The 24,919-nt window shown below is 43.3% G+C and overlaps 1 protein-coding gene across 1 annotated transcript; it reads left to right on the top strand.

Moving 5' to 3' along the window:
* Positions 1 to 1,552: 1,552 nt before the first annotated feature.
* Znf25 (zinc finger protein 25) lies at positions 1,553 to 19,575 on the top strand. The gene is made up of 6 exons (XM_041678417.1): positions 1,553 to 1,698; positions 3,590 to 3,692; positions 14,487 to 14,613; positions 15,125 to 15,220; positions 15,943 to 16,006; positions 16,462 to 19,575. The coding sequence occupies exons 2-6, from the start codon at positions 3,678 to 3,680 to the stop codon at positions 17,525 to 17,527; spliced, it is 1,368 nt and encodes a 455-aa protein (XP_041534351.1). The 5' UTR covers positions 1,553 to 1,698; positions 3,590 to 3,677; the 3' UTR covers positions 17,528 to 19,575.
* Positions 19,576 to 24,919: the final 5,344 nt, after the last annotated feature.

The following is a 24,919-nucleotide window of genomic DNA, read 5'->3' as shown; positions in this document are numbered from 1 at the left end:
TAGACTTCTTTTGTTCCAGTATAAAGGCTTTGAGATGGACTAGAGAGATGGATCCGAGGTTAAGAGCACTGGGTGCTCTTCCAGAGGACCAGAGTTCAGTTCTCAGCACCACTTTATGGCTCACAACTGATCATAATTCTCTCTCGGTCGGGGGATCAGATGTCCCCCTTCTAGCCTCATCATACATGGCACACATGGTACACAAACACATACATGCAGGCAAAACACCCATATACATAAAATAAAATAGCTCCATGAAGCTACTTCCACATTGGAACATGAAGTTTGGGGTACCCTAAATCTGTGCTCCAGGACCAGTATCACTAAATTTGGTTCCAAAGTAATCTTTTTCTTATCCCCTTTGAGGCAAGAGCAGTGTTTCTGTGTCAATTACCCCGAATCTTGCAGGCTGTTTGTTCTCACAGTACCATTGTCTCCTTTTGATTGTTTTGTTGAGACAGGGTTGCTCTGTGTAGCCCTGGCTGTCCTGGACTCGCTCTGGAGACCACACTGGCCTCGAACTAAGACATACACCTTTCTACGCTGGGAGTAAGGGCCCATTGCCACCTGGCAGCACCATCTTCTCTTAAGTTGGCCCTTTGAGGACTAGTGGGTGAGCCTGGCTTCTTAGGGCTGCTAGGGCTCAGCCTTTGCTCCTAAAAGCTCCGACACCATACAAATGTATAATACATACATTTTATGAGTAGCAATTGTAATTTTCTTATGAAAGATTTAATATTTCCATATTTCTAAAGTTAAGTACATTGCAAACTGAAGTTATCAGTTATCAACAAGTTGTTTTATATATTTAGTATGTCTGTAGTGAGATGGTAATAATGACATCTGTATCAGTTGGATAAGGCTTTAAAATTCTTAGGGAAGTAACGTGTAAGACACTTTACGTGGTGTCTGGACTTTGGTTTATATATACTACACACACACACACACACACACACACATTTAGTTTCTCACGTTTCGTGTTCTCATTTACATAGTTTTGAAAGCTACCAACTCTAGGATAAAACTGAGATCTCTGGGTGTACAGTCGCACTTGGTTTCAACTACCTACGCTACCCCCCAATACACACTGCACAGCCTCAGACTGCATCTGTCTTCCCTCCCAGGGTGTCAATTGCTAGCTCAATCATTCCATTAAAGACCAGGCCTGAGGGGAAGAGGGGCAGCATTCAGTGAGGCACTCAGCGCCAAATTTCATAATGTGATCCAATATGGAGTCGTCGCGGAGGCTGCTGGAAAGCGTAGTTCCCCCGCGAAGGGTCGTTCGGCGCATGGGCGGAGCCCTCGTCTGTCACCCGCGGAAATTTTGTCTTCTGCCTAGGGGGGTCTGGGGACCTGGGGCGGGGTGGTGGTAACAGCGCCGCGGCACCCCCGGCCTGGGGACCTCGGAGTGCGGCGGGCGCGGCGGGCGAGCACGGAGGCGGAGGAGCGGCGGGCGCGGCGGGCGCGGCGGGCAGGCGGGGCGCGGGGAGGGGCGGGCGGGGGAGCCGAGGGGAGGAGAGGGGAGGGGTGAAGAGGACAGCGGCGCCCGGGAGGCCCGCCTGAGCCGCAGCCCAAGTGACGTGGCGCCCACTCGCAGCTTCCTTGTCCGCCCGCCACGTCAGCGTCCGCCCGCTTCTCAGCCACCCCCGAACGTCTGCAGCGGAGACCGCGGGACTCCCTGACACCGCTGTCACCGAGGTGAGACTCGCCCGGGGCGCACGGAGCAGGGCAGTCGTGCCGAGTGCCGAGGAACAGCAGGGCGGGATGCTTCCCTGATTGCCCGCTCTGGGTTCTTTTATCTCGGCCTCCGGTGGCGGTCCCAGAGGAGGCTATTCCGTTTACCCAGGACCTGCGGGTGCCTTAATCCTCTATTGTTTTACTCTGTGGTTGCCGCCTGTTCCTGGCAGGCAGTCACGTCTGCAGTTGCTTTCTGCTCAGCGACTGAGAACGTAGCGATGAAGCATACTCAATCATATCTGGAGTCTTCTATTTCTAAAAATTCTTGAACCTCCTCTCGATCCCTTAGTGTGAAAGATTAATTGAGGCTCTCCCTACATCCCTCAACCCGCCTTTGTTAGACTGTTGAGCAGTTATTTGGAAGAACAGTCTTACTTTTAGAAACACCTTTCAATATTAAATTTCACTGAGAAGCTTAATGTCGTATTCGCTCTCAAAGAGAATAGAAATGAGATTGGGCGGGCTGGTGGTGGTGGTGGTGGGGTGTGTGTGTGAGTAATCTGCTCCTGTAGCTCCAGACTAGTTTGGAACTGTTGAGCCTCGCGCATCAGCTTTGGGAATGTGTGTGCCACCGCGTCTAGCAGAGACAAATTTTTTTCCTTAAAAGATGAAAATTGTAGTTCATTTATATTCTCAGTTATGAAGGCGATTTCCTAATGCGGATGATTGGCCTATTTGTATCTGATCTTATTACCTTACACTTACATATTAGGCATTTTGTAAGCACCCTGCTGGCTGGATTTGAGCACTTTGTTTCTTTAACTGTATCCACAATATGTATGCCTGTTTAGGGACTATGGTACTAAAACTGTTGTCCGTTTAATAACTTTTTTTGAAACAAGGTCTCACTATGTATTCCAAGCTGGTCTAGCTCTCAGTGTATAGCTTAAACTGGCCTTGTTCTTGCCAGCCCTCTGCCTCCACCTTTCCATGATGGGTTAAAGGTGTGCATCAGCACATCTGGCTTCAAATTGATATTTTGAGGGTTGATTTGTTTCTAAACTAGATTTGGGAGCCATGTCAAAGTTCATTGAGACTTGATTACAATTTCCCCCAGATTTAGGCTATCTGGGGGATAATCAATTACAGGGATCTAGACTAGTGTTCCTGTGTCAAGACTGACTCAAGGTTGCCGGAAAGGTTGTTCACAATTACCTAATTCCTCTCATTTTAAAGATAACAACTTTGAGCTGGGTGGTGGTGGTACACACCTTTAATCCCAGCACTTGGGGTGCAGAGGCAGGTGGATCTCTGTGAGCTCAAGGCCAGCCTGGTCTACAAAGCAAGTTCCAGGACAGCTAGGACTATTACACAGTGAAACCCTGTCTGGGGATGGGGATGGTGAGAGATAATAGCATTGAAACTGCCTTCCTATATTAGCAGCTAACCCTGCAACAGAACTAAAGACCAAATGTATCCTATGTAACTGAAAATGTATTATTTGTAAGATTCTTGAAGACGTGTTTTATTTTCTTTTTTGCTCAGAGAAAATGTAATTTAGGCAGAAGAAATGTCTCATGTTTGAAAGTTTTGAAATGACTTTCTAACCTGGGAGGGGTTGTAATATTAACAGAAAAAAATGTTGTCTCCAACATAAACACTTACAGTTCTCAGTGTGCATATGTTATAGCCCCTTTGAAATTAATCTGTTATTCGGTGTTTAAGTATTCACCAGACAGACAGTTGAAATGTTTAGATTCAGTAAAAGAAAAAAAATGTCTCAGACTCATCAAGATTGTGTTAGAATATCAATAGAGAGGTGAGTGTTACTTCATGGTCATCCTTCTGAACTGATCAAAAGGACAGCTTCTCTGTAGACAGTACTAAAACGTTGTATGTAAATTTCTCACAGGTGACCTGGAGCTGTGGCATATGGTTTCTTATGACTTCACTCTCCCAACTTTAAAGGGTAGAAACCCCTTCTAAAAACACAACCGAAAATGAACAAGTTCAAGGTGAGTAACTTAATTTGTTTAACTCTGTGTGTGCACACACATGTTCAGAGAGGTTTTTCCAAAGAGACTCTGAGGGGTTGGAGAATTGACTCAGTGGTTAAGAACAGCTGTTGCTCTTGCGGAGGACCCTGGTTTGATCCCCAGCACCCATGTGGTGTCTCAAAATCATTCGTAACTCCAGTCCTCGAGGATTCAGTGCCCTTCTGACCTCCACAGTCCTAGAGGATTCAGTGGCCTCTTCTGACCTCCACAGTCCTAGAGGATTCAGTGGCCTCTTCTGACCTCCACAGATGCACAGTCCTTCACATGATGCACAGTCATACATATATGCACGCAAAACACTCATACACATAAAATAATAAAATAAATCTTTAAAAAGTGAATCTCTGTATTAAATTAGGAAAGTATGACTGGTTTAAAATCTCCTTCAGGGTTGACTAAAACAGTAGCTATCAAAGTATGGTCTGCAGAGCCCAAGCGCCCTCAGCCTCTTTCAAGGGATCTGGTAATGTCAAAGGTCATATTATGAACGCTCAAATTGCATGTGTTCTAATAGTGGGAAGGCAATAAGAGACTGATGACTGTCCTGCATAATTGGAAAGAATGAGGGTGATGGAAGGGAGCAGTTGAGGAAAGAGTGCATCAGTCGAGAAGCAGAAGATGTGAGTTATGCTGACATATGAAAAGTAGTGTACCTTTTGGTATATATTATTATACAGTGTTTACATATTAAATGCATTGTGGTGGGAGAAAAGTTCTTTCTTATTTCCTTGCTGAAATTTCATCCCAGATACATTGTCCCTACAATACTTGTGCCACAGGAAGTCGGCATTCTGCTTTGAACGTAGAATTCTTTAGAGCAGTGGTTCCTCACCTTCCTAAGCCGTCACCCTTTAATCCAGCTCCTCGGGTTGTGCAGTCCCCCACCGTAAACTTACTTTCCTTACTACTTTATAGCTGCAATTCTGCTACTGTTATGAATCGTAATGTAAATATCTGTGTTTTCCAATGGTCTTAGGTGACCCCCATGATAGGATTGTTTGCCCCCGCCCCGAAGGGTCATGACCCACAGGTTGAGAACCACTGCTTTAAAGACATAAGGTGACTGACTGATCTATATTTAACTTTCAACATAGCATGAAAATTTAGACCTTGCAAAAATAGGACAGTGACACAGATTTATTAATTATCATTGGATTTTTGCAAAGAGCCAAGTAAAAGATTTCTACTTTCCTTAAGAATATCTTCAGTGGAACAGTAAAAACTTACTTTTGATATTAAAAGATAATGAGAACACACTTTCCTGATTCCTTTTCATACTTTACATTCACATTCATCCTTAATGCTACTGTAAAAATTGCTGATTTTGTTAACCCTTGACCATTAAGTGCACATCTTTGTAACATTGTGTGATGGAATGGGAGGTTCACATAACGCCTCTCTGCTAATCCTGAACTGTAGCGATTGGTGCCCTAGGGCAAGCACTTATTTGATTTTTATGCAAATATCTTGACAGTTTTTCATGGAATATCTTTTATATTTGAAAGAATTGGCAGAAAACTATAGTTATTGAGAATTAACAGAGTCTCACTGGCTCTGGCTTGACGGGAACTCACAGAGATCCTCCTGTTTCTGCCCTGGAAGTGCTAGGATTGAGGTGTGTACCACCACAAGACCAGTAACAAACTTTTTCTTAATCTTATGAAAGTCTGTCACTTCCAGGAAAACAACTGCTAGTATTTTTGTTTCTTTTTTGCTAATTTTAAAATTTGATTAATGTGTAAATTAGAATATTGGAAAATGTATGATCTCCATAATGAACTGAACGTGACAACTTCCTAAAGAATTTTCTGACTAGGTCACTTTTGTTGTTAACAAATATGATTTTAAAAATAAATGTAAAATTTATCAGTATTTGACTAACATTTCTGATTTACGTTCAGTGGTGGAGTCAAGCAATTTGAAAGCAAAGTAAAAAAACAGATCTTGTGTTTATTAGAGAATGCTGTTCTCAAATGTAATAATTGAGGAGACGCCTGAATTTAATAAGAGGGAGCTAATTGGAAATCAAGAATATCATTATAAAACCACAGCACTCAAGTCAGAAGGAATGAGAGACAGCTTATTCTGGAGCAAAATATGATTGGCTGTGGCTCAGGAACGTAGACTCCAGTTATCCCAAATACCATGTCCCAGGTTGATGACAAAAATGAAGTTTTTGTAATGACAGAAGAAAGTTATAAAATAAGGTGCCTTAAAATAATAAGCGAAAGCCTCAGGGTGTCAGGTTACAGTGAAGCCCCCAATACTATCTCATGACATCCTTGCACTGATGGAAGCTGGGGGTCTGTTTGTATGTTCCAAAAGGAGTTTTAACAAGGAGGGATGTCGGGTCAAACACAAAGGATGGAAATGAATGGCTGTTAAGAAGGCTGAAGATAGTCCAAGGTAATTTGGCTTTGGATTAGTATTGTCCTAGGGCTTCATATACGAGAGGACGCAGTCACTCAGCCAGTAGAATCTTTAGCACAGGTGCAGCCCCTTTTCTGGGCACTTTAGTTGATAGTTCTCCTTTGGTTAAGTAAGCATCACATTCTGTGCGTCCAGAGGACAAATGTTTGATGTCCCGTGATGGCAGAGAGACTGATTCCTAAGATCTGGTACAGGCAAGACTCAGTAGGCAGGGATGCCATCTTCAGGAGAGAGATCCAATTGGTAAAGTCATTACGGAAGCAACCACTGAATCAAATCTACTGGCCACCATGAGCTGGATCTGACCCCTCCCCCGTCTCTTACATAACATATGCTTTGACATAAAACAGGAATGTTATAGCTAAACTTAAAATGACCAAGAACACAGTGTGGCCTTGTTACATTACACACCCTTTAGCTGCACTCCCAGGGATCAGGCCACGCCCTCTTCTCGCTCCCTCTCTGGGACAGACTTGACACATGAATTCACAAAAGCCGTGACTGCACTTTGTGTAAGTTCAAACCAGAAAAAAAAAATCCCAGTACAAAGACAGGAAAATGGACTCAAAGTCCCACCCCTAACCAAGACCTATTTGCAGCTGAAGCCTGCTGGGAGAGGGAAATCCCTTTTCTCCAGTGGAGTATTGCTGAGTTGCTGTCATAGTTGGCCGGCACAAAGCTGAATCCATGGCAGGGTTTTTGTATGATTTTTTTCTTTTGTTTTGATTTTTTTTGTCAGGCTTGTTTTGTTTTTGTTTTGTTTTAATTTTCATTTGAGGAGAGAGAGAAAGAGAGAATATCAAGTTGGGTGGATGGGGAGGTAGGAAGGATCTAGAAGAAGTTAGAAGAGAGGAAACAATATAATCAAAATGTGTGAAATATTTTAATTTAAAAATTCAACACAAATGATAAACATTTTTAAATTATATTGAGAAACACTGCAAGCATTGTTTTAAGGTGTCATTCGAGTGTATAATGTGATCCTGGCTACAGAATGCCTCCATCTTTCTGTTTCCATCTCCACCATCCCATTCCCCTCCCTTACATTAGGCCCCTCTGTCCCTTCTGCAGTTTTATTTTTATTCTTGTGTCATGCATACATGTGTGACTTTGTGCATCTCTGTAATTTAGGGACCTTCAAGTGAGTGAAAACATGCTATAGCTGTCCCTCTGAGAATGGGACTCAGTTAATACGTTTATCTGCTGTTGCATCTATTTATCTGCCAAACGCGGTGGCTTCTTTATTCCTTAGGGCAGAAACTCCTTTGTGTGTATTTGCCACATTTTCTCTAGTCATTTTCCTCTTGTTGAACACAGGTTAGTTTTCTAATGTAGCCATTATGAATAGTGCCCTCAGAAAGGGAAAGGAGATTGCAGTGGGAATTGTTTTGTAATGTCTACTTCTCATTAATAAAATATAAAAATTTAAAATCTCAACTAGCTATACTATAGGTTTCATTAAATGCCCATTAAATCAAGAAACACGGGCCCTTTAAGATGTTCACATTATGAATGTTGTTGACATTTGATGCTGATTGTTACCGTGTAATTTGGTTAAGAAGAGTAAACCTGAATCTCTGGATATCCTTACAAGGGTAAATGGAGTTAAAGTTACTTTGAGATAGAAGTCTGGTGTCAGAGAGCTTGTCAACGCCTTTAATTTGTATCTTAACATTTCAAAAATATTTTTCAAAACTCTTTGATAATTTGATGCAATATTTTTTGATCAGGTTCACTCCTAGTCCTCAACTCCTCCCAGATCCACTTCCACCTACTGCCCACCCAACTTTGTGTCCACATTTAAAAAGAATACCATTAAGTCCAATATACGTTGATATATGTCGCCTTCCACTGGAGCCAGACTACCTATAAGGAGCCACATCTTTTAAAAAATGTTCTTCGGTGGTGGCGCACGCCTTTAATCCCAGTGCTCAGGAGGCAGAGGCAGATGGATCTCTGTGAGTCTGAAGCCAGCCTGGTCTACAGAGCTAGTTCCAGGACAGCCAGGGATACACAAAGAAACACCCTCTTGGCCCATCCCCAAAACAAAACAAAACTGTTCTTCCTCCCCCAGCAGCTATCAGTTGACTGTTACTCCTCAGCTAGGGGTGGGGCTTCACACCCATCCCCTCCCCAGGCTGGCATTTCATCTGGTGTGAGTTTGCACAGGTCTTGCACACGCTGTCACAACCACTGTGGATTCATTTGTGTCCCGACGTGTCTGGAGAACACCATTTAATTGTAGTTTTTATCCACTGCCTCTGGCACTGCAGTTTCTCCACTGGTCCCGGAGACTTGGGAGAAAGGGGCGCAATGACCTGTCCAGTTAGGTCGGAGCATGCTGTAGTCTCTTATTGTGGGTCTGTGTTAATCACCAGAAGAAGCTTCTCTGCTGGTGGACTGAGAGATTCCTTAATCTATGGGTGTAGTGATAAAAACCTAGTGGGTAGTTTATTACTATGTCCATTAGCAGAGTAATAGTTCTTCCCTAGTGCCTATGACCTAGCCGGCAACTGCTTTCGATTCTGTTAATGGTACCAGGTATGAGTTCTGCCTTGTGAAGCAGGCCTTAAAACTAGTTGGTTCTCCCATAGCATTTGTGATGCTATTGTACCAGTCAGCATATCTGCTAGGACAATCATTACTGGGGCTCAGTAAGATGACTGGTGATTTTTCATTGTACATAGAAACTTCCAGGACTATGACAGCTAGCCAGCAGGGATGCAGCTTCCGGGTTGGTAGCAACTTGATTCATCCATATCTTAGGACTCAAGTATATGCTACCTTCAGTAATAGAGTCCTACCATCAAGTTCTGTGGGTAACCAAGAGTTGTGGCAATAGCCTGTAATATTTGGGTTGTCTGTGAGACCCCACTGACCAAAAGCTCAATAATCCTGGTTCTAGGATTTTTATTTGATAGCCTATTGTATCTGGAAAAGGTATTGTACTTATTACAGAATGACTCCATTTAAACTCCTTGCATAGGGGCTGGAGAGATGGCTCAGAGGTTAAGAGCATTGCCTGCTCTTCCAAAGGTCCTGAGTTCAATTCCCAGTAACCACATGGTGGCTCACAACCATCTGTAATGGGGTCTGGTGCCCTCTTCTGGCCTGCAGGCATACACACAGACAGAATATTGTATACATAAAAAAATAAACTTAGAATCATCATTTAAAAAAAATAAACTCCTTGCATATATGATTTATATGCTTATTATTTAGGAAGCTTCTGTAGAGTTTTACATATTGCTTTTCAAAGGCATTTAGTGTAGGCTATCCCTCTCCATATGCGCCCCCTATGCTACCCTCCTCTTCCCCACCCAACTTAAGTCTTCCTGTTCCATTATTCCTCTTTCTCCCCTCATGCCACCTGTGTTCTGTTCCCCTTCTCTCGAACTACCACATGGCATCTTACTAATTTCCTGCGTTCTGTAGGAATTTGAGCACACATCTCAGGAGTCCAAGCTCACCTTCACATCATGAGAAAAAATGTGTGACATTGGTCTTTTTTGCTGTAGGATGTCTACTGAGAAAAAGGATAAGTCTATATTGGAGCCAACTCAAGAGAGAGTTTATATGTGCAGCAGGCAGCAGAGCTGAAGGGTAGGGCTACCGAAGCCTTTGGGAACCCGTGCGAGTCCATCGTGCATCCTAGATCCTGGACGTGGAGCTGAAGCATTCGGTGTTTTTCCTGCTAGGTTCCTGTCTTGTTCCATCTGCTTTCCTTGATACATTTCCTCCTTACATTTTGGATTTGTTTATTTACTTTATTGTATATGGGTGTTTTATCTACATGTATGTCTGCACAACAGAAGAGGGCATAGGATCCCATGGGACTCAAGTTATGGATTGTTGTGAGCTGTAATGTGGGTGCTGGGAATTGAACTCAGGACCTCTGGGAGAGCAGCCAGTGCCCTTAACCATCTCTCCAGCTCCTAGATTTACATTTTTTTGTTCTGCTCCATCTCTAGTTAATTTTTTTTTTTTTTTTTGGTTTTTCGAGACAGGGTTTCTCTGTGGTTTTGGAGCCTGTCCTGGAACTAGCTCTTGTAGACCAGGCTGGTCTCGAACTCACAGAGATCCGCCTGCCTCTGCCTCCCAAGTGCTGGGATTAAAGGCGTGCGCCACCACCGCCCGGCTTCTAGTTAATTTTTGTATAAAGTTTTAAATTATGGGTTGAGGTTATTTCTTACAGCAGCAATTGTCAGTTCCCCCACCCCACACACCCTCTTCCTAGTCTGTGATAACCTTTCTCCTATTACCATGTCTTCTTTCCCCCACTTAATGTAAGACTGAAACTTTGAAACAGCTAGAGGAAAACAAGAAACACTTCCAAATACTGGCAGGACTCCAGTAGCTCAGGAAAGAGTTTCAAAACTTGAGAAATGCATCACACTGAGCTAAAAATTTCTGCACAGCAAAGGGCAACGATTACCAGACTGAAGTCATGGCCTGCATAATGGGAGAAAATCTTCGTTGGCTGTTCATGTAACAAGGATTAATATATAGAATATATAAGGACCCAAAAACTTGAACACAAGTAAAATAAATAATTTAATAAATATACAAAATTTGCTTGCAAATGGAGAACTACAAATGGCTAGTATATATGTGAAAAAATGTTCAACATGTTTGGTCATTTGGGAAATGTAAATTCAATTTTTAGCAAGTTAATTCATGTTTTTTGAAAAAGGCTTTCAATATAACATAAACTGAGTTTGCCTCAAACTTATAGGTATTGGTCACCCTCACTTCCTGTATGCTGGAAAAACCACATACATTTTAGAATTAATTTGACAATTATAAAATGCCTTGTAAAAATTGAATTGGAATTGCGTTAAATATACTGATTGGTCTAAGATTGACACAGTAGTCTTCCGAGCTTTTTCTTCATTGTTATATGATTTTCTTTATATAGGCCACGCACATATTTAGTTGGATTAACACTTAAGTATCCAATGGTAGTATTCATAGAAATACATACTTAAACAATATTGACCTTAGTTAACTCAGTTATTAATCATAGAAACTATTTGGATGATTCTGTGATGTTGTCCACAGAAAAGAAAATTATCTACAAAGAGAAATAGTTGTATTTATCCTTCTGTAATCTTTATATTTTCTGTTACTTTCAGCACTGCTATGATTTCTGTCTCGGATGCTGCTGGACTAGGAATGCTGAGAGCAGACTTACTTGTTTGTCCCCCTGAAGGGGAAAGGTTTTAGTTATTCCTGAGTATCTCAGTAAGTGCAGGTCGTATAGAAACATCTTTGATCAAATTAAGGAAGTCCCCTCTGCTTCAGTTTGCTGTCACAATAACAAATACCCTGTTAGCTTAGAGGGAAAAATGGGTTGTTTTGGCTCGTGGCTTCAGAGGTGCTAGTCTGTGGTCAGTTGGCTCAGTTGTGTTTATTTGTGCCTGTGACAAACCACCACATCATGGTAGGAGTCATGGGGTAGCGGGGAGAAACTTCTTATAACTATGACTAAGGGACCAGGGCTCTACAGTGCTCTTCAGTGACACACACCCAGGGACCTGACGATGTCTGTCTAGGCTCTCTAAGGATTCTGTCAGCTTCCCAACAAGCCTCGAAACCTACGGACTTTCAAAGGACACTTATAAAGCAAACCTTGACACCACCACCTCCTAGTTTTTACAGTTTCTATTTTTCATGATGAACGTGTTTGTTTGTTTTGGAGACAGGGTTTCTCTGTGTAGTCCTAGCTGTCTTGGAACTCACTCTGTAGGCCAGGCTGGCCTGGAACTCACAGAGATCCACCTGCCTCTGCCTCCTGAGGGCAGGGATCTTCTGAGACGATGGTCCCGCTTCTCTTTTTGAGTTAGTAGTCACAGGTAATGCCTTACACGGACACTAGAGCGCTGAGTCAGAGTTGTGCTAAGATGCTGTCAGCTTTAAAGATTCTGTATTCAGGCTGCTCAGGTCTGATGCTGATCTTCTCTAGTGAATTCTATGTTGCTTGTTTTTAAATTTTTGAAACGTATATACAGTATTAGGTTTCATTTTTGTCATTTTCAAGCAAAAATTGTTAGGTTGATCCCACCACTCATTGTTCTCCCCATTCCCGATGACATCCTGCCTTGCACCCCTCCGTCCTACCTCATAGCTTCCTTTCTGCTCTCAGGGTGTGTGTCCTAAGTCTCCCTCTCTGAACACCTTCTCTCTCCCACTGAGGCTCTTTCCCAGTTTCCCAGCCTACACCCACAATCACACTCAATGTAAATGGATAAACACTGTAAGCTAATGTCTTAGCTTGTTTTCTGTTGCTGTGCTAAAAACACTGACACAAACAAATTCAAGGAGGAAAGGGTTTATTTGGTGTACATTTCCAAGACATAGTCTAGCACTGAGGGAAGTCAGCTCAGGAACTCAAGCAGGAACTTAGAGGCCGAAACTGAAGCAGAGGCCATAGGAGAACCCAACTTACTGGCTTGCTCTTCCTTCCTTGCTTGCTCAGTTTGCCTTCTTATACACCTAGGACCACCTTCCCAGGGATTTTTAGGAATACATAACTTACTTTTCTAACAGAAGAATAGACTTTTGAACCAATGCTTGAGCTATATTCTCATACTACATCATAATAAAATCAACTTTTATTGTGATTTGACCATGAATAAAATACATTCCTAGAAGCCAGGAAGATAGTTTAGTTAGTAAAGCGCTTGCCAGGTAGCTCTGAGGACTTGAATTTGATGCCTTGTACCCATGTAGAAAGCTGGGTGTGTTGATAATGTTTCTGTTGCTGTGATACAACACCATGACCAAAAGCAACCCGTGGAATAAAGAGTTTACTTGGGCTTATGGCTACAGAGGAACAAGAGTCCGTGATGGTTGGGAAGCGTGTAAGCAAACAGCATACATAGGCTGGAGCAGGATGCTGAGGGTTCCAGCCTCAAACACAAGCATGAAACAGAGCATGAACTGGAAGTAGGTGAAGCTATGTTTCCTTCAGGAGGACCACACCACTGTCACACCACCGAAACCTCCCCGAGCAGCGCCACCAGCTAGGAGCCACCTTCAGTGGCCCAAGTGAGAAGCCCTGTCTCACAGAAAACAAAAACCCAAAGTAAAACGAAAACAAGATGGACACACATGCACATGATCCTTGAAGCCTAACCCCAGTGATACACCTCCTCCAGCTAGGCCACACCTCCTAGACCTCCCAGATCAGGACCACCAACTGGGGACCAAGTGTTCAAAAGCCAGAGCCTATGGGGACATTCTCCTTCAAACTACTGCAGGGAGGATCATAGAGCAAGAGACACAGTCTCCGTCTCTGGCCCCCATGCTTGCACATACATGTGCACACGTACCCCTGCACACAAAAGCTGTATCATACTTCTTGGTTTCACTGTGTCTGCGATGCTGTGCGCACCGCCCACATCACTGTCGTGTTTCATGTGTCCCATTTGTTTAGTTTTCTCTGTAGCTGACTGATCTACTCCTATAACTACTGCACACTCTGTCTCACCAGTGGTTCCATTGTCTGCATGTGTATCTGCAAAGTGGGCGAGCATCACCAAAATGTCTAAGGTGCTCCACACGATGTAAAATGGAGGAATATCTGCTCACATTTTCCTCTTATGTAAATAAGCTTAAGTTTGAAAAGTGATGTAAGCCCTTTGATTCACCAAGTTGGACTTTGATAGAATTGTAGTTTGGTCTGTCATTGGTGTCCTGTCTATGGTGAGGGGATATCTGTGTTTCCCCCGGGAAAGTTCATGAACAGATGTAAATACATGTGACATGAGGTCTGTTACATTATGTGCAAAACATGCTTTGTTGGCTGTGTCCTCTTCCCTGACTTCTTAAGTGAATCGACTTGGTTCTACAGCCAGCTCTCACTCTGTGTGACTTCCATTTTCCTATAGTTGTTGTTCCTCATGCTTCATCTCATTGCCGCTTATGAACTCTTCCTTTCTGGTTTGTATTGGATGGTTTGACCACCTTATAAAATCTAACAGCTATTACACAGCAGATAGCTGTCACCATCTGAACACCTTGTGTCCTGAACATACGTCTGCTGTAGATCTGCTGCAATACGGACATTAGGGATCTATTATCTTTGCCTCTTGTCAAAAGAGATATTCCTTGACAAAATGTGTAATTGCTATCCAGGGTGACTATGAAGAGGCCACTCAGCGCTAGTTTAATACTCTAGTCTTTTCTTTATTTCTCTTGTCCTGGGGGTTGAACTCAGGGCCTCGCAAACGCTAAGCCAGTGCTCTGCTGTTGTCCTACCTCCCGACCTTGTGCCTTCCTCCCCAGTCACTTCAGACTGAACTGGAATTGTTGTTTCAGGGACCCGTGACGTTAAGGGACGTTACTGTGGAATTCACCAAGGCAGAATGGAAGTTACTGACCCCTGCTCAGAAGTCGCTTTACAAGAACGTGATGCTGGAGAACTATCGTCACCTGGTCTCTGTGGGTGAGAAAATTTCCTCATCTATAACTACAGTTGTTTCCATTTCCTCTCCCGTTGGCTGGACCACCTAAGTCTCTGTAAGTCAAGTGATACTTTGTTTCACGATTCATAGTTAATCTGTTTGGGAATATCCGAGAAAATATGTGTGTTTCTGCCACTTCATTTAGAGAAGAAATTTGTGGCCAGGCAGTGGTGGCATGCGCCTTTAATAGGCAGAGGCAGGCGGATCTCTGTGAGTTCGAGACCAGCCTGGTCTACAAGAGCTAGTTCCAGGACAGGAACCAAAAGCTACGGAGAAACCCTGTCTCGAAAATCCCCAACCCCGAAAGAGAGAGAGAGAGAGAGAGAGACAGAGAGAGACAGAGAGAGACAGAGAGACAGAGAGAAAGAGAGGGGGGAAGGAAAAGAAAGGAAGAAAGAATAACTGTGGGAAGCACAAGCAAGACCCTCACTGCTTGTCTGAAACTGTACCTCACTTCCAAGGAAACTATGTCATCTCCTTTCTCTTTAATAGGTTACCGTGTGATTAGGCCGAGTGTGATCTCCAAGTTGAGGAAAGGAAAAGAGCCGTGGGTATTAGAAAGAGAACTTCCAAATCGGAACCGTGCTGGTGCGTTTGAAAAAATTCATGTTGCATGTGACCCTTTGAAATATTTGTCAAGATTTCCTTTAGAAACAGTTTCTCAGGAATCTCCCTAAGTTCTCTATAGTTCTAGAAATGATTGAAGATACTGTCTACATATGTTTGAATCCCACAACATGCCAATGTTTCTTCACTCCATGGAAAGACCTGCAGCATGGTTTCATGGCCAGCTGCTGCCTGCCACTCAGGATCCTGCAGCCAGTTGTGTGGAAAGCAAAAGCCTAGAAAATAGCGATATTCCTCAGCACACGAGGAGATTGGTGTTCTGAGAAATTCACTTTATGTTTGGTCTCCAGATTGCTCTGGACACATGAAGAAATCTAATACAGCTCTGCAGTCTGCTGAGTACAGTGATGCCGCTCCACTTATATTTTCCTTTGTGGTTTCTGTTATCCCTGGTCGACCGCAATCTGGAGAGATTAAATGGGAAATTCCAGAAATCCACAATTCATAAAATTTAAGCCCCATGCCATTCTGAGCAGCATGGTGGGTAGTCTTGCTCTTAGTCACTAGCATAGATCTAGATGACCCCCCCCCCAGACCCTCTAGAATAACAAACAAGGAAAACTGTCACCAATGGTTTAGAGGGAAATTTCATTTGAGAGTGCTTTCATCTTGACATACTTGCCTGAGGACTAAGAATCAACCTTTGACCATAACAGTGTGCTAAAATCTTGATTCCTTTGTAGACAAACGAGGGAATGCCACTGACCCCAGAGCCAAACACCAGGAACATCAGGCTGGAAATGCAAGGCAAGTGCAAGAATTAATGTGTAGGGTAGAAGCTTTGTGAGGAAGAATAGTCTTGTTTGGAATGCTGGGAATGGGAGGGAGATTGTTGATTAATTAAATGTTATTAAACAGGCACTGGAGTGAATCCGAAAGATTATGACCCAAACAGGCATGCCTCCCTGAGGGGTGTGGTTTTGGATCAAGAGAGCCAAACTTCGTAGTTATCTTTTCCTTTTTCTGAACTATGCACTAAGGGTGGCTTACAGTAAGGTGTGGCCATTAGGAAACCCCGAGACTTCAGGAGAAGCCTCGTTCTGTACAGTGTTAAGTCGTGGTGTAGATCAGTGTTCACAGTGGAGAAGGCCGAGGAACCTGATGCACAGGATTAGTGAAGTCTTCATCAAAGTTATTCAGAGACGCACAGCACCGAGAAAGCTTTGAAAGTCCTATTAACGAACTGGGAACTTTCCCTCTAGGAAAGGAGAACTCAACCGACGGCGGAAAACCGCCACCCAGCAGGAAAGCTACGACTGCGGCGAATGCGGAAAGTCCTTCTGCCAGAAGTCTTCCCTCGCCGTGCACCAGGAGACACACACCAAGAAGTCCTCTAAGTGTGAGAAATGTGGGCAGTCTTTCTATACAAACGAAGAGCTCACGGTCCATCAGAAAGTTCACACCCGAGAGAAAACCTACGCGTGTAAAGAATGTAACAAAATCTTCTACCACCTATCATCCCTCACTCGACACCTGAGAATCCATGCAGGGGAGAAACCCTATGAATGTAGCCAGTGTGAGAAATCATTCTACCAGAAGCCACACCTCATGGAACATCAGAAAACACACACCGGGGAGAAACCCTTTGAGTGTAAGGAGTGTGGGAAGTTCTTCTATGTGAAGGCATACCTCCTGGTGCACCAAAAGACACACACAGGGGAGAAACCTTTTGAGTGTAAGGAGTGTGGGAAGTTCTTTTCCCAAAAGTCACACCTCACAGTCCATCAGAGGACCCACACAGGGGAGAAACCCTATAAATGTAAGGAGTGTGGGAAACTCTTCTCTAGGAATTCCCACCTCAAAACACACCAGAGAACGCACACAGGCGAGAAGCCCTACAAGTGTAAGGAATGTGGCAACTGCTTCTACCAGAAGTCAGCCCTCACGGTGCACCAGCGAACCCACACTGGGGAGAAGCCCTTTGAATGCAGTAAGTGTGGGAAAACCTTTTACTATAAGTCAGACCTCACCAAACACGAGAGGAAACACAGCGGGGAGAAGCCCTATGAGTGTACGGAGTGTGGCAAATCCTTCTCTGTAAACTCAGTCCTCAGACTGCACGAGAGGACTCACACGGGAGAGAAGCCCTATGAGTGTGACATATGTGGGAAGTCCTTTTCTCAGAAGTCACATTTTGTCATACACCAGAGGAAGCACACGGGGGAGAAGCCCTATGAGTGCCAGGAGTGTGGGGAAAACTTTATCCAGAGGTCACAACTCACCACACATCAGAAGACACATGCCAAGAAAGGGAAAACTTCCAAGTAGCCTGAGTTCCGGGTTCCTGCCATAGTTCATCCTTCTGATGTAATCCACACAGAAGGAGAACCGTCTAAGTAATGAGGAATGTTTATCTTTTCCATATAGAATTATCAGCACGTGTATAGAAGGAAATTCTGTGGTGTTATTAGGAAGACCTTTACAATACGGCCAATTTTTACAGACATCAGGTGACAGAAACTGTAAGACATGAGAGATAAAATGGGGCAGAAACCAAGTAAGTGAGTGTCCGGAAGTTCTGTCCTAGCATCAGGCACTACACATCCCAAGTACACAGTGAGGACCTCCCATGGGTGTCCGAGCCCTCAAGAGTCTCTCACACAGTTGCACTTAAAAGATCAAGGGGGATTAGTGTACAGATTGCAGCAGATATGGAAGCCTTAGCAGGAACACATCCATCACTGAGTGTTCGTTATACTAATACTTTGATCACAGCTAGGGAGGCATTTTCAGTATTTGAAATATTTCTAAGAAAAACGAAAAGAATTTATCCTGAAGGCAGCAGTCACACTGTGAATCATGTTGCCAGTTCCAAGACTGATTTTCCTTCCTAAAGAAACAAACAACAAAACCAGAAACCAATACCACACATATCAAACTAGAGAGCTAAAATAATCAGGAAACACCACTAAACAGAGACGTGTTTTTGATATGTAGAATGTAGGTGTGTATGTGGGTATCTACAAAACACATTTGTACGTGTGTAACCTGCCCGTGGGACTCATTGGTTATCATGCCTAAGCTCAGTGGCTAGAATGTGTGGGAACACTTGCACGTCAGCAGTGATCTCCACTGATAGTGTTGTTACTGTAACCTCGGTTGGTGTATGCTTTAAACACATCGTGTATCTTTTCATCTACTTCCCGGCACTTACAAATGGGTTCAGACATTGTTACTAAGTGGACCCTAAGAAGACACTAAAACAAACGCCTTTGTGATTTTTCCAGCTATATGGTGATCGGCTGAACTTGGGTTGGAGATGCAGCCGAAGCAGTCTGAGCTTATCTTACTGTAGATCTTGTGGAGCTGTGGTATCTGTGTTTGTATTTTGTATGAAAAATACCTCATTGTTTTTTCTTCTCTTTCTGGGTAGCGGAGGCAACATGGCCAGTGGCTAAAACTGAGATTCTAGGCTCCTACTACCTTGACCCAGACCCCAGCATGGCCATGCGATGCAACTTCACTGTGCCTCAGCTTCACTTCCTGTGAGAGCAACGGCAGTGGCACCCTAAAATTGCCTAGAGGTCGAAATAGGTTGGCATTTTAAAGCACTCAGAAAGTGTCTGTAAAACGTAAAAACTCGATATTCAGTAATATTGTCATTAATTTGTATATCCCGAACCATACATTGGAAGGTCGGCCACCCACCACCTATCTCCCACCTTGTTGCTGATAGTGCCTTGACTTGATTTGGCTGTGTGTCTACCCACGGTGGCTCAGGAGCAGATCCTGAGTAGGCAAGACCAGGGCTTGGTGAACTATGGTCCATCTGCCAGATCCACAGCCCAGCCTTATAGCCTCTAAGCTGAGATTACGTTTTTATTACACAATTATTGCAAGAATGAAATGTTTTGTGACACATGAAGGTGGCATGAAACAAAATACCAGTGTCTCTAGATGAAGCACTTTGAAAACACTAATCCAATCCCATTTGCTTACCCTCTGCCTGTGGCTGCCCTCACACTGCTGGCGGAGCTGAGTGATGGAGGCAGACCACATGGCTGATAGAGCCCAAGACATTGATGACTCAGCACTTTACCACACAGGTTCCTGTTACTCCGGGCTGCACACCCTGCAGCGGGTCCTGAGCCCACTCTTATAAGTGTTCTGTTTATTAAACATGATGCAGCAGTATATGGGTGGGTGACTTCTGTGTAGTGTATTTATTTCGTGCATTGTATTTATATGTGGAAAAAGCCTAGGCTTAGAAGTATTTTTCCCAAAGAAATGTGATTTTTTTTTTTACTTACTGAATTGTTACATTAAAACAATTTTCTGATGAAATGTAACAAATATATGAAATAAACATTGTGTCAATTAAATTGAACTAAATTTTCAATTGTTCTTTTCCCTTGACATTCATTTATTTTCTTCCAAGGCAATGGCTAGTTTTTCTAATATCATTTGTCATTTTCTAACTAGCTCATAAAACATGGTATCTATGTAATTTACTAGTATTTGTGTGTGTGTGTGTGTGTGTGTGTGTGTGTGTGTGTGAGAGAGAGAGAGAGAGAGAGAGAGAGAGAGAGATTCTTAGCCTAGTCAACTCAGCCTGCCACTGGCTGGATGAAGCCAGCCAAATGACAGACTCTAGCCAGTGCCAGGGCTTTTGTAAGAAATAGCTCAGTTTATGCACAAAGAAATAAGAAATGAATTTAAACTCTTAAGTTTTGAGTATGTAGAAGTGAAACATGAAGAAAACTGTAAATCACGTTATTGCTGGATGGCTAGTCTCTCGCTCTACAGGGGTGGTTCGGGGTATCTGTGGCCCCCAGGAGTTTGCCAGCATTTAAGCCATGGGTAGTCTCTTGCTTTACAAGGGTGGTCTGGGGTATCTTTGGCACTCAGGAGTTTGCCAGCATCTATGCCATGGCTGGTCTGGGGCTTTCCAGGGATGGTCTGGGATATCTGGCACTCACGAGTTTATTAGCATTTATGCCGTCGATTCTGATTTATAAGAAGAGCTTGCCCAAGTGTACCCTATGAATGAAAAGCAATATTGTTCAAGTTAGATTAACACCCCTGCATTTATCTAGATCCTGAAATTGTAGAGCAAAAATACCGTCCGCCAATGTCCAGAATTTTAAAGTAAATATCGGGAAGAGAAAATATTGGGAGTAGTCACTGGTAGGTTGCCATGTCCCAGGGGATGTCCCCATGCCCATCTGCACATGGGCAACACTAATTAGACTCAGCAGATCATTGTCTAAAGTAATTAAGAAGTTGGGAGGGAGATGTGCTGGAAGGAGGCAGAGAGAGTTGGAGGAAGGGAGTGGGGTTATATGATAAAGGTATGTTGTATACACGTATCAAATTTTCGAACAATAAAAATAAACCCGATGGTAGATTTTATCTAAAAGATTCAACATGTAGCAAGATCTTGTGGGAGGAGATGTGTCACTGAGGGTGGGCTTTGAGGTGTCAAAAGGCTGGCGCCATTCCCATTGTGTCTCCCTGCCTCCTACTTGTGGATCGGCTGTTCCTGTCACCACGCCTTTGCTCCTCATGGACTCTAACACCCTGGAATTGTATACCCAATTAAACCTTTTTCTTCTATAAAGAAAATGAAATGGCTCTGGTCATGGGGTTTTGTCACACTATTAGAAAACTAAGACAACCTGCCTCCTAAAAGCTTTCAAACGAGAGGTTGGAGAGATGGCTCAGTGTTCAAGAGCGCTTGCTGTTCTTCCAGAGAACCCGGATTCAGTTCCCTGAACCCACGTGGTGGATCACAACCATCTGTAACTCCAGTTCCAGAAGATCTAATGCCCTCTTGGGACCTCCACAGGCACCAGGAAGACACATTTTGCACATACATGCAGGCAAAACACATAAAATAAATCTAATTAAAAAATACAAACAAGTAGGGTATGATGTCTACATCATGACTCCCAGGACAGCCAGATCTACACAGTGAGATGTGGTTATAGCAAACAAACAAAAACAATCAATTTGAGCTCAATGGAATAGTGAAGTTCCCTGCCTCATCTGAATTTCTATTAAGATCTGTCCCCAATTTGCCCTCAACAACCAAAACTCATGGCCTGAATTTGGTACATTCAACCCTGCCATCTTGTGGGACCTCAACAACTTCCTCCAACGCAAAGGCAAGAGGTTAGAGGTTCTCTAGCTCCAGGCCTTGTTTGTCTGCACGCCTGTTCTTTCCCTTTCCTCCGTGTCGGCATACGCGGTCCCACTAGCTTGAACTCTTAAGCCTAATCTCCTGGACTGTTTCTCAGATCCTGATCTGGCAGACGAGCTCCCCGCTCTCAGACTTCACCTGCGGCTTCCTTTCTCTCTCTGTATCACACCCCCTCTTCCTTTAGCCCACTGAATCACTCGTCATTGGCCTCCAAACACCCCCTCTGAACCAGATCTCTTAACCCTGCCTTTCCTCCCTCACACTCCTGACCATTGAGTCTTCTCACCACTGCCTTCCTCCTCTCCCTCATCCTCTACCTCATCCCTCCTCCTCAGTCCCAAAGGCCACCCCAGAACCTCATCTCTCACCCCGGCCCTTGCCTGTACTCTCCTTTCGTGCACAGTGCCTTATACCACTAACAAGCGTGTCCATGACCTCCATCTTGTATGTGCACTGTTGGAACCATTCCAAAGCTCACTCTTTCCTTCACTACTAACCTCTTGGTTCCTAATGACCACACAAACTTTGCTTATATAACCTTGGCAAGCTTAGCTTTGCCTCCCAATCAACTGATCAGAATTACATACTCTGCTTATACCTTTCCAAAAGTCACATTTGATCAGACGTGAATACCCCTACCTTAATATAGCTCTCTGATCCAAAGTAAATTGTTAGGTTCCAGGCCTTACTCTCATCATAGGTATAAGAGTTAGGGGAGGGTCTTACAAATTCTATTTTTACTACCCAGAAACTACCTATAGAACTCACAACTAACTACACCAACTCACAGACTTTTGATAATACAGGAATATAAAATTAGCATGCAATAATTATAGTCTAGAGCTATTGGATCCTAGATTTACTGACCACAGCTCAAGTGGGAGGTATAACAAAGGAAAGACATGTTGTCTTATACCAACAAGTCTTCACAAATACAACAAAATCTCTAAAACATCAAACATGCCAGTGATTTTTTGAGAACAAGGAACAAAAAGAAGACTTGGTTCATGGGATTTGAAGCAAATGGCTGGCCATCTTGCCTGTTTACTTTCCTCTCAGGGACCACTCACACCCATCCATCCGTTTCTTCCACTTGGTTCCTGCATTTTTAACCTACGTGTCAAGTTTATTTCTTCTAGTGCTCAACAGTTCTAACTCCAGGTGATGCTTTGCAATTCTTTCAACCATCAAAAGCTCCAATTCTTTTAATACTTTTTGGACCAGGCAATACAGATCTTCTATAAACTCTACCCATAATGATGATTCTACATTTATGGTTTTCTATGAAGCACTTGCCATACCAAAAAAAAAAAAAAGATATTGGTAAGATCTGGTCAGCCACCACGCTAATCACACAGAAGGTACCAGAGAACAGACCTCTCACCAATTCTACAGGAGTAGGCTTGTTGCTGCCAGGGGCCAATGCATGTAGAAGGGTAGGACTGAGAGAGTAGACAGGGAATGGGTCCTTAACTGGGAATTTCCACAGTGGTTCAGGAAGTGTCCTTTAAAAGAAAAGAGGGGTCCCTCTCTGGATACACTGTGAATATTGAAATGATGTAAGTATGTTGTGTTAGTAGAAATTAACCTTATCCCAGCCAGACAGTTTGAACCAACACCAGCTACTTAGTCATGTTGAACTGAACTGCTTTCTTGCCTCCCATGGATTGCTACCTTGCTGGCTATGGTGGTTGCAACCTTCCTCCAATGAGGTTTGATTGACACAGGATGGGCAGGGTTTCCAGGGAATCTTGAATGAACCTTTGCTCACTGCACATCAATAAACATTTTTTTTGTTATTGTTGCTAAATATCTCATGATTCCCCAGTACTGTGTTATAACCCACACACAGATTTCTATCTTGGGTTAGTAAACACAGATTTCTTTATTTTTCTAAGATTTATGTATTTATTATGTATACAGTGTTCTGCTTGCCTGCATGCCTGCAGGCCAGAAAAGGACACCCGATCTCATTACAGATGGCTGTGAGCCACCACGTGGTTGCTGGGAATTGAACTCAGGACCTCTGGAAGAGCAGCCCATGCTCTTAATCTCTGAGCCATCTCTCCAGCCCGTAAATACATATTTCTTACCTCTGTCTGCTGAGACATTTAGGTAAACTTCTGCCTCAGAGCACTGAGCACAGTTAGAGAGATAAGATCTCAAAATCTCTAAGAATAGGTCTTTGAAAAATGCTTGGTTCTAGGCCTATGTGTAGTGTAAATTCAGGCTGAGTCTGTACCATCTTGTGGTATTGTAAAGTCAGGAAATGTTTCTTAAAAGTAATAGGGATATATTATATATCTAAGAGCTCCCAGTGTCCAGCATTCGAATACTGAGGGTCAGAATTAACATACTATTGTTGGATCATATTATGAAATAAAAAGTGTAAGAGGTAAAGACTCTGCCCTAAAACACCAAACAACAACATGAATGGATCCAAAATGAAGTATGGTATATTGTAAAAGTCAAATTCAGAAGCTAGCTGATTGCATTTATTTGGAATTCTGGGAAAGGTAGAGTGATAGTGCATAGAACAAACCAGCCTAAAGGGAGGAAGGGTAAGGAGGAAGGTAGAATAATAACTGAGAACTGAACAAATACACAAGTCCATACTAATGTAAGTGACATTGGGCACACAACGATGAGCCATGAAATATTTCTTCTCAAGCATCTCAAGGCTATGGAAGACAAGGCCAAGAAACCAATATAAACTGGCAGAGACTAAGAAGACTTGATGACCTACTTCAGGGACTTCTGCTACTCTGGATTTGTTCCTGGAGCAAGAAAAGGAAATCAGTGGAAAGAGGGGAAATTTGAGTAAACCCTATAGTTTAGTTTGTAACATTATTCCCATGTTATTTCTTATATTAAATATTTCTCAGAAGCATCATCTGCTAACATGAGTTCAATATGGGTGGAATCTACAATTGATGGAGGAAGGTCATTGGTTAAAAAATAAAGAAACTGCTTGGCTGGCCCTCATAGGTTAAAACATAGGTAGGCGGAGTAAACAGAACAGAATGCTGGGAGAAAGAAGCTGAGTCAGTGAGTCGCCATGATTCTCCCACTCCAGGCAGACTCAGGTTAAGATCATTCCTGGTAAGCCAGCTCGTGGGCTACACAGATTATTAGAAATGGGCTAGTCCAGGTGCGAGAGTTAGCCGAGAAAAGGTTGGAACTAATGGGCCAAGTGGTATTTAAAAGAATACAGTTTCCGTGTAATTATTTCGGGTAAAGTTAGCCGGGTGGCAGGAAGCAGCCTGCTGCTCCTACTACAACATACAATTATCTGTTACTTATTTCTTTTTTTTATTAATTATTTATTAAAGATTTCTGCCTCCTCCCCGCCACCGCCTCCCATTTCCCTCCCCCTCCCCCGGTCAAGTCCCCCTCCCTTGTCAGCCCAAAGAGCAATCAGGGTTCCCTGCCCTGTGGGAAGTCCAAGGACCACCCACCTCTATCCAGGTATAGTAAGGTGAGCATTCAAACTGCCTAGGCTCCCACAAAGCCAGTAC

The sequence above is a fragment of the Microtus oregoni genome, unplaced genomic scaffold (genome assembly GCF_018167655.1).
Source record: "Microtus oregoni isolate MIOR12 unplaced genomic scaffold, Mior012 000002F_ref0000024, whole genome shotgun sequence".
In the NCBI taxonomy this organism is placed as follows: domain Eukaryota; kingdom Metazoa; phylum Chordata; class Mammalia; order Rodentia; family Cricetidae; genus Microtus; species Microtus oregoni.
The sequence above is the reverse complement of the archived record's forward strand: the minus strand, read 5'-3'. Positions and strand labels throughout refer to the sequence as shown.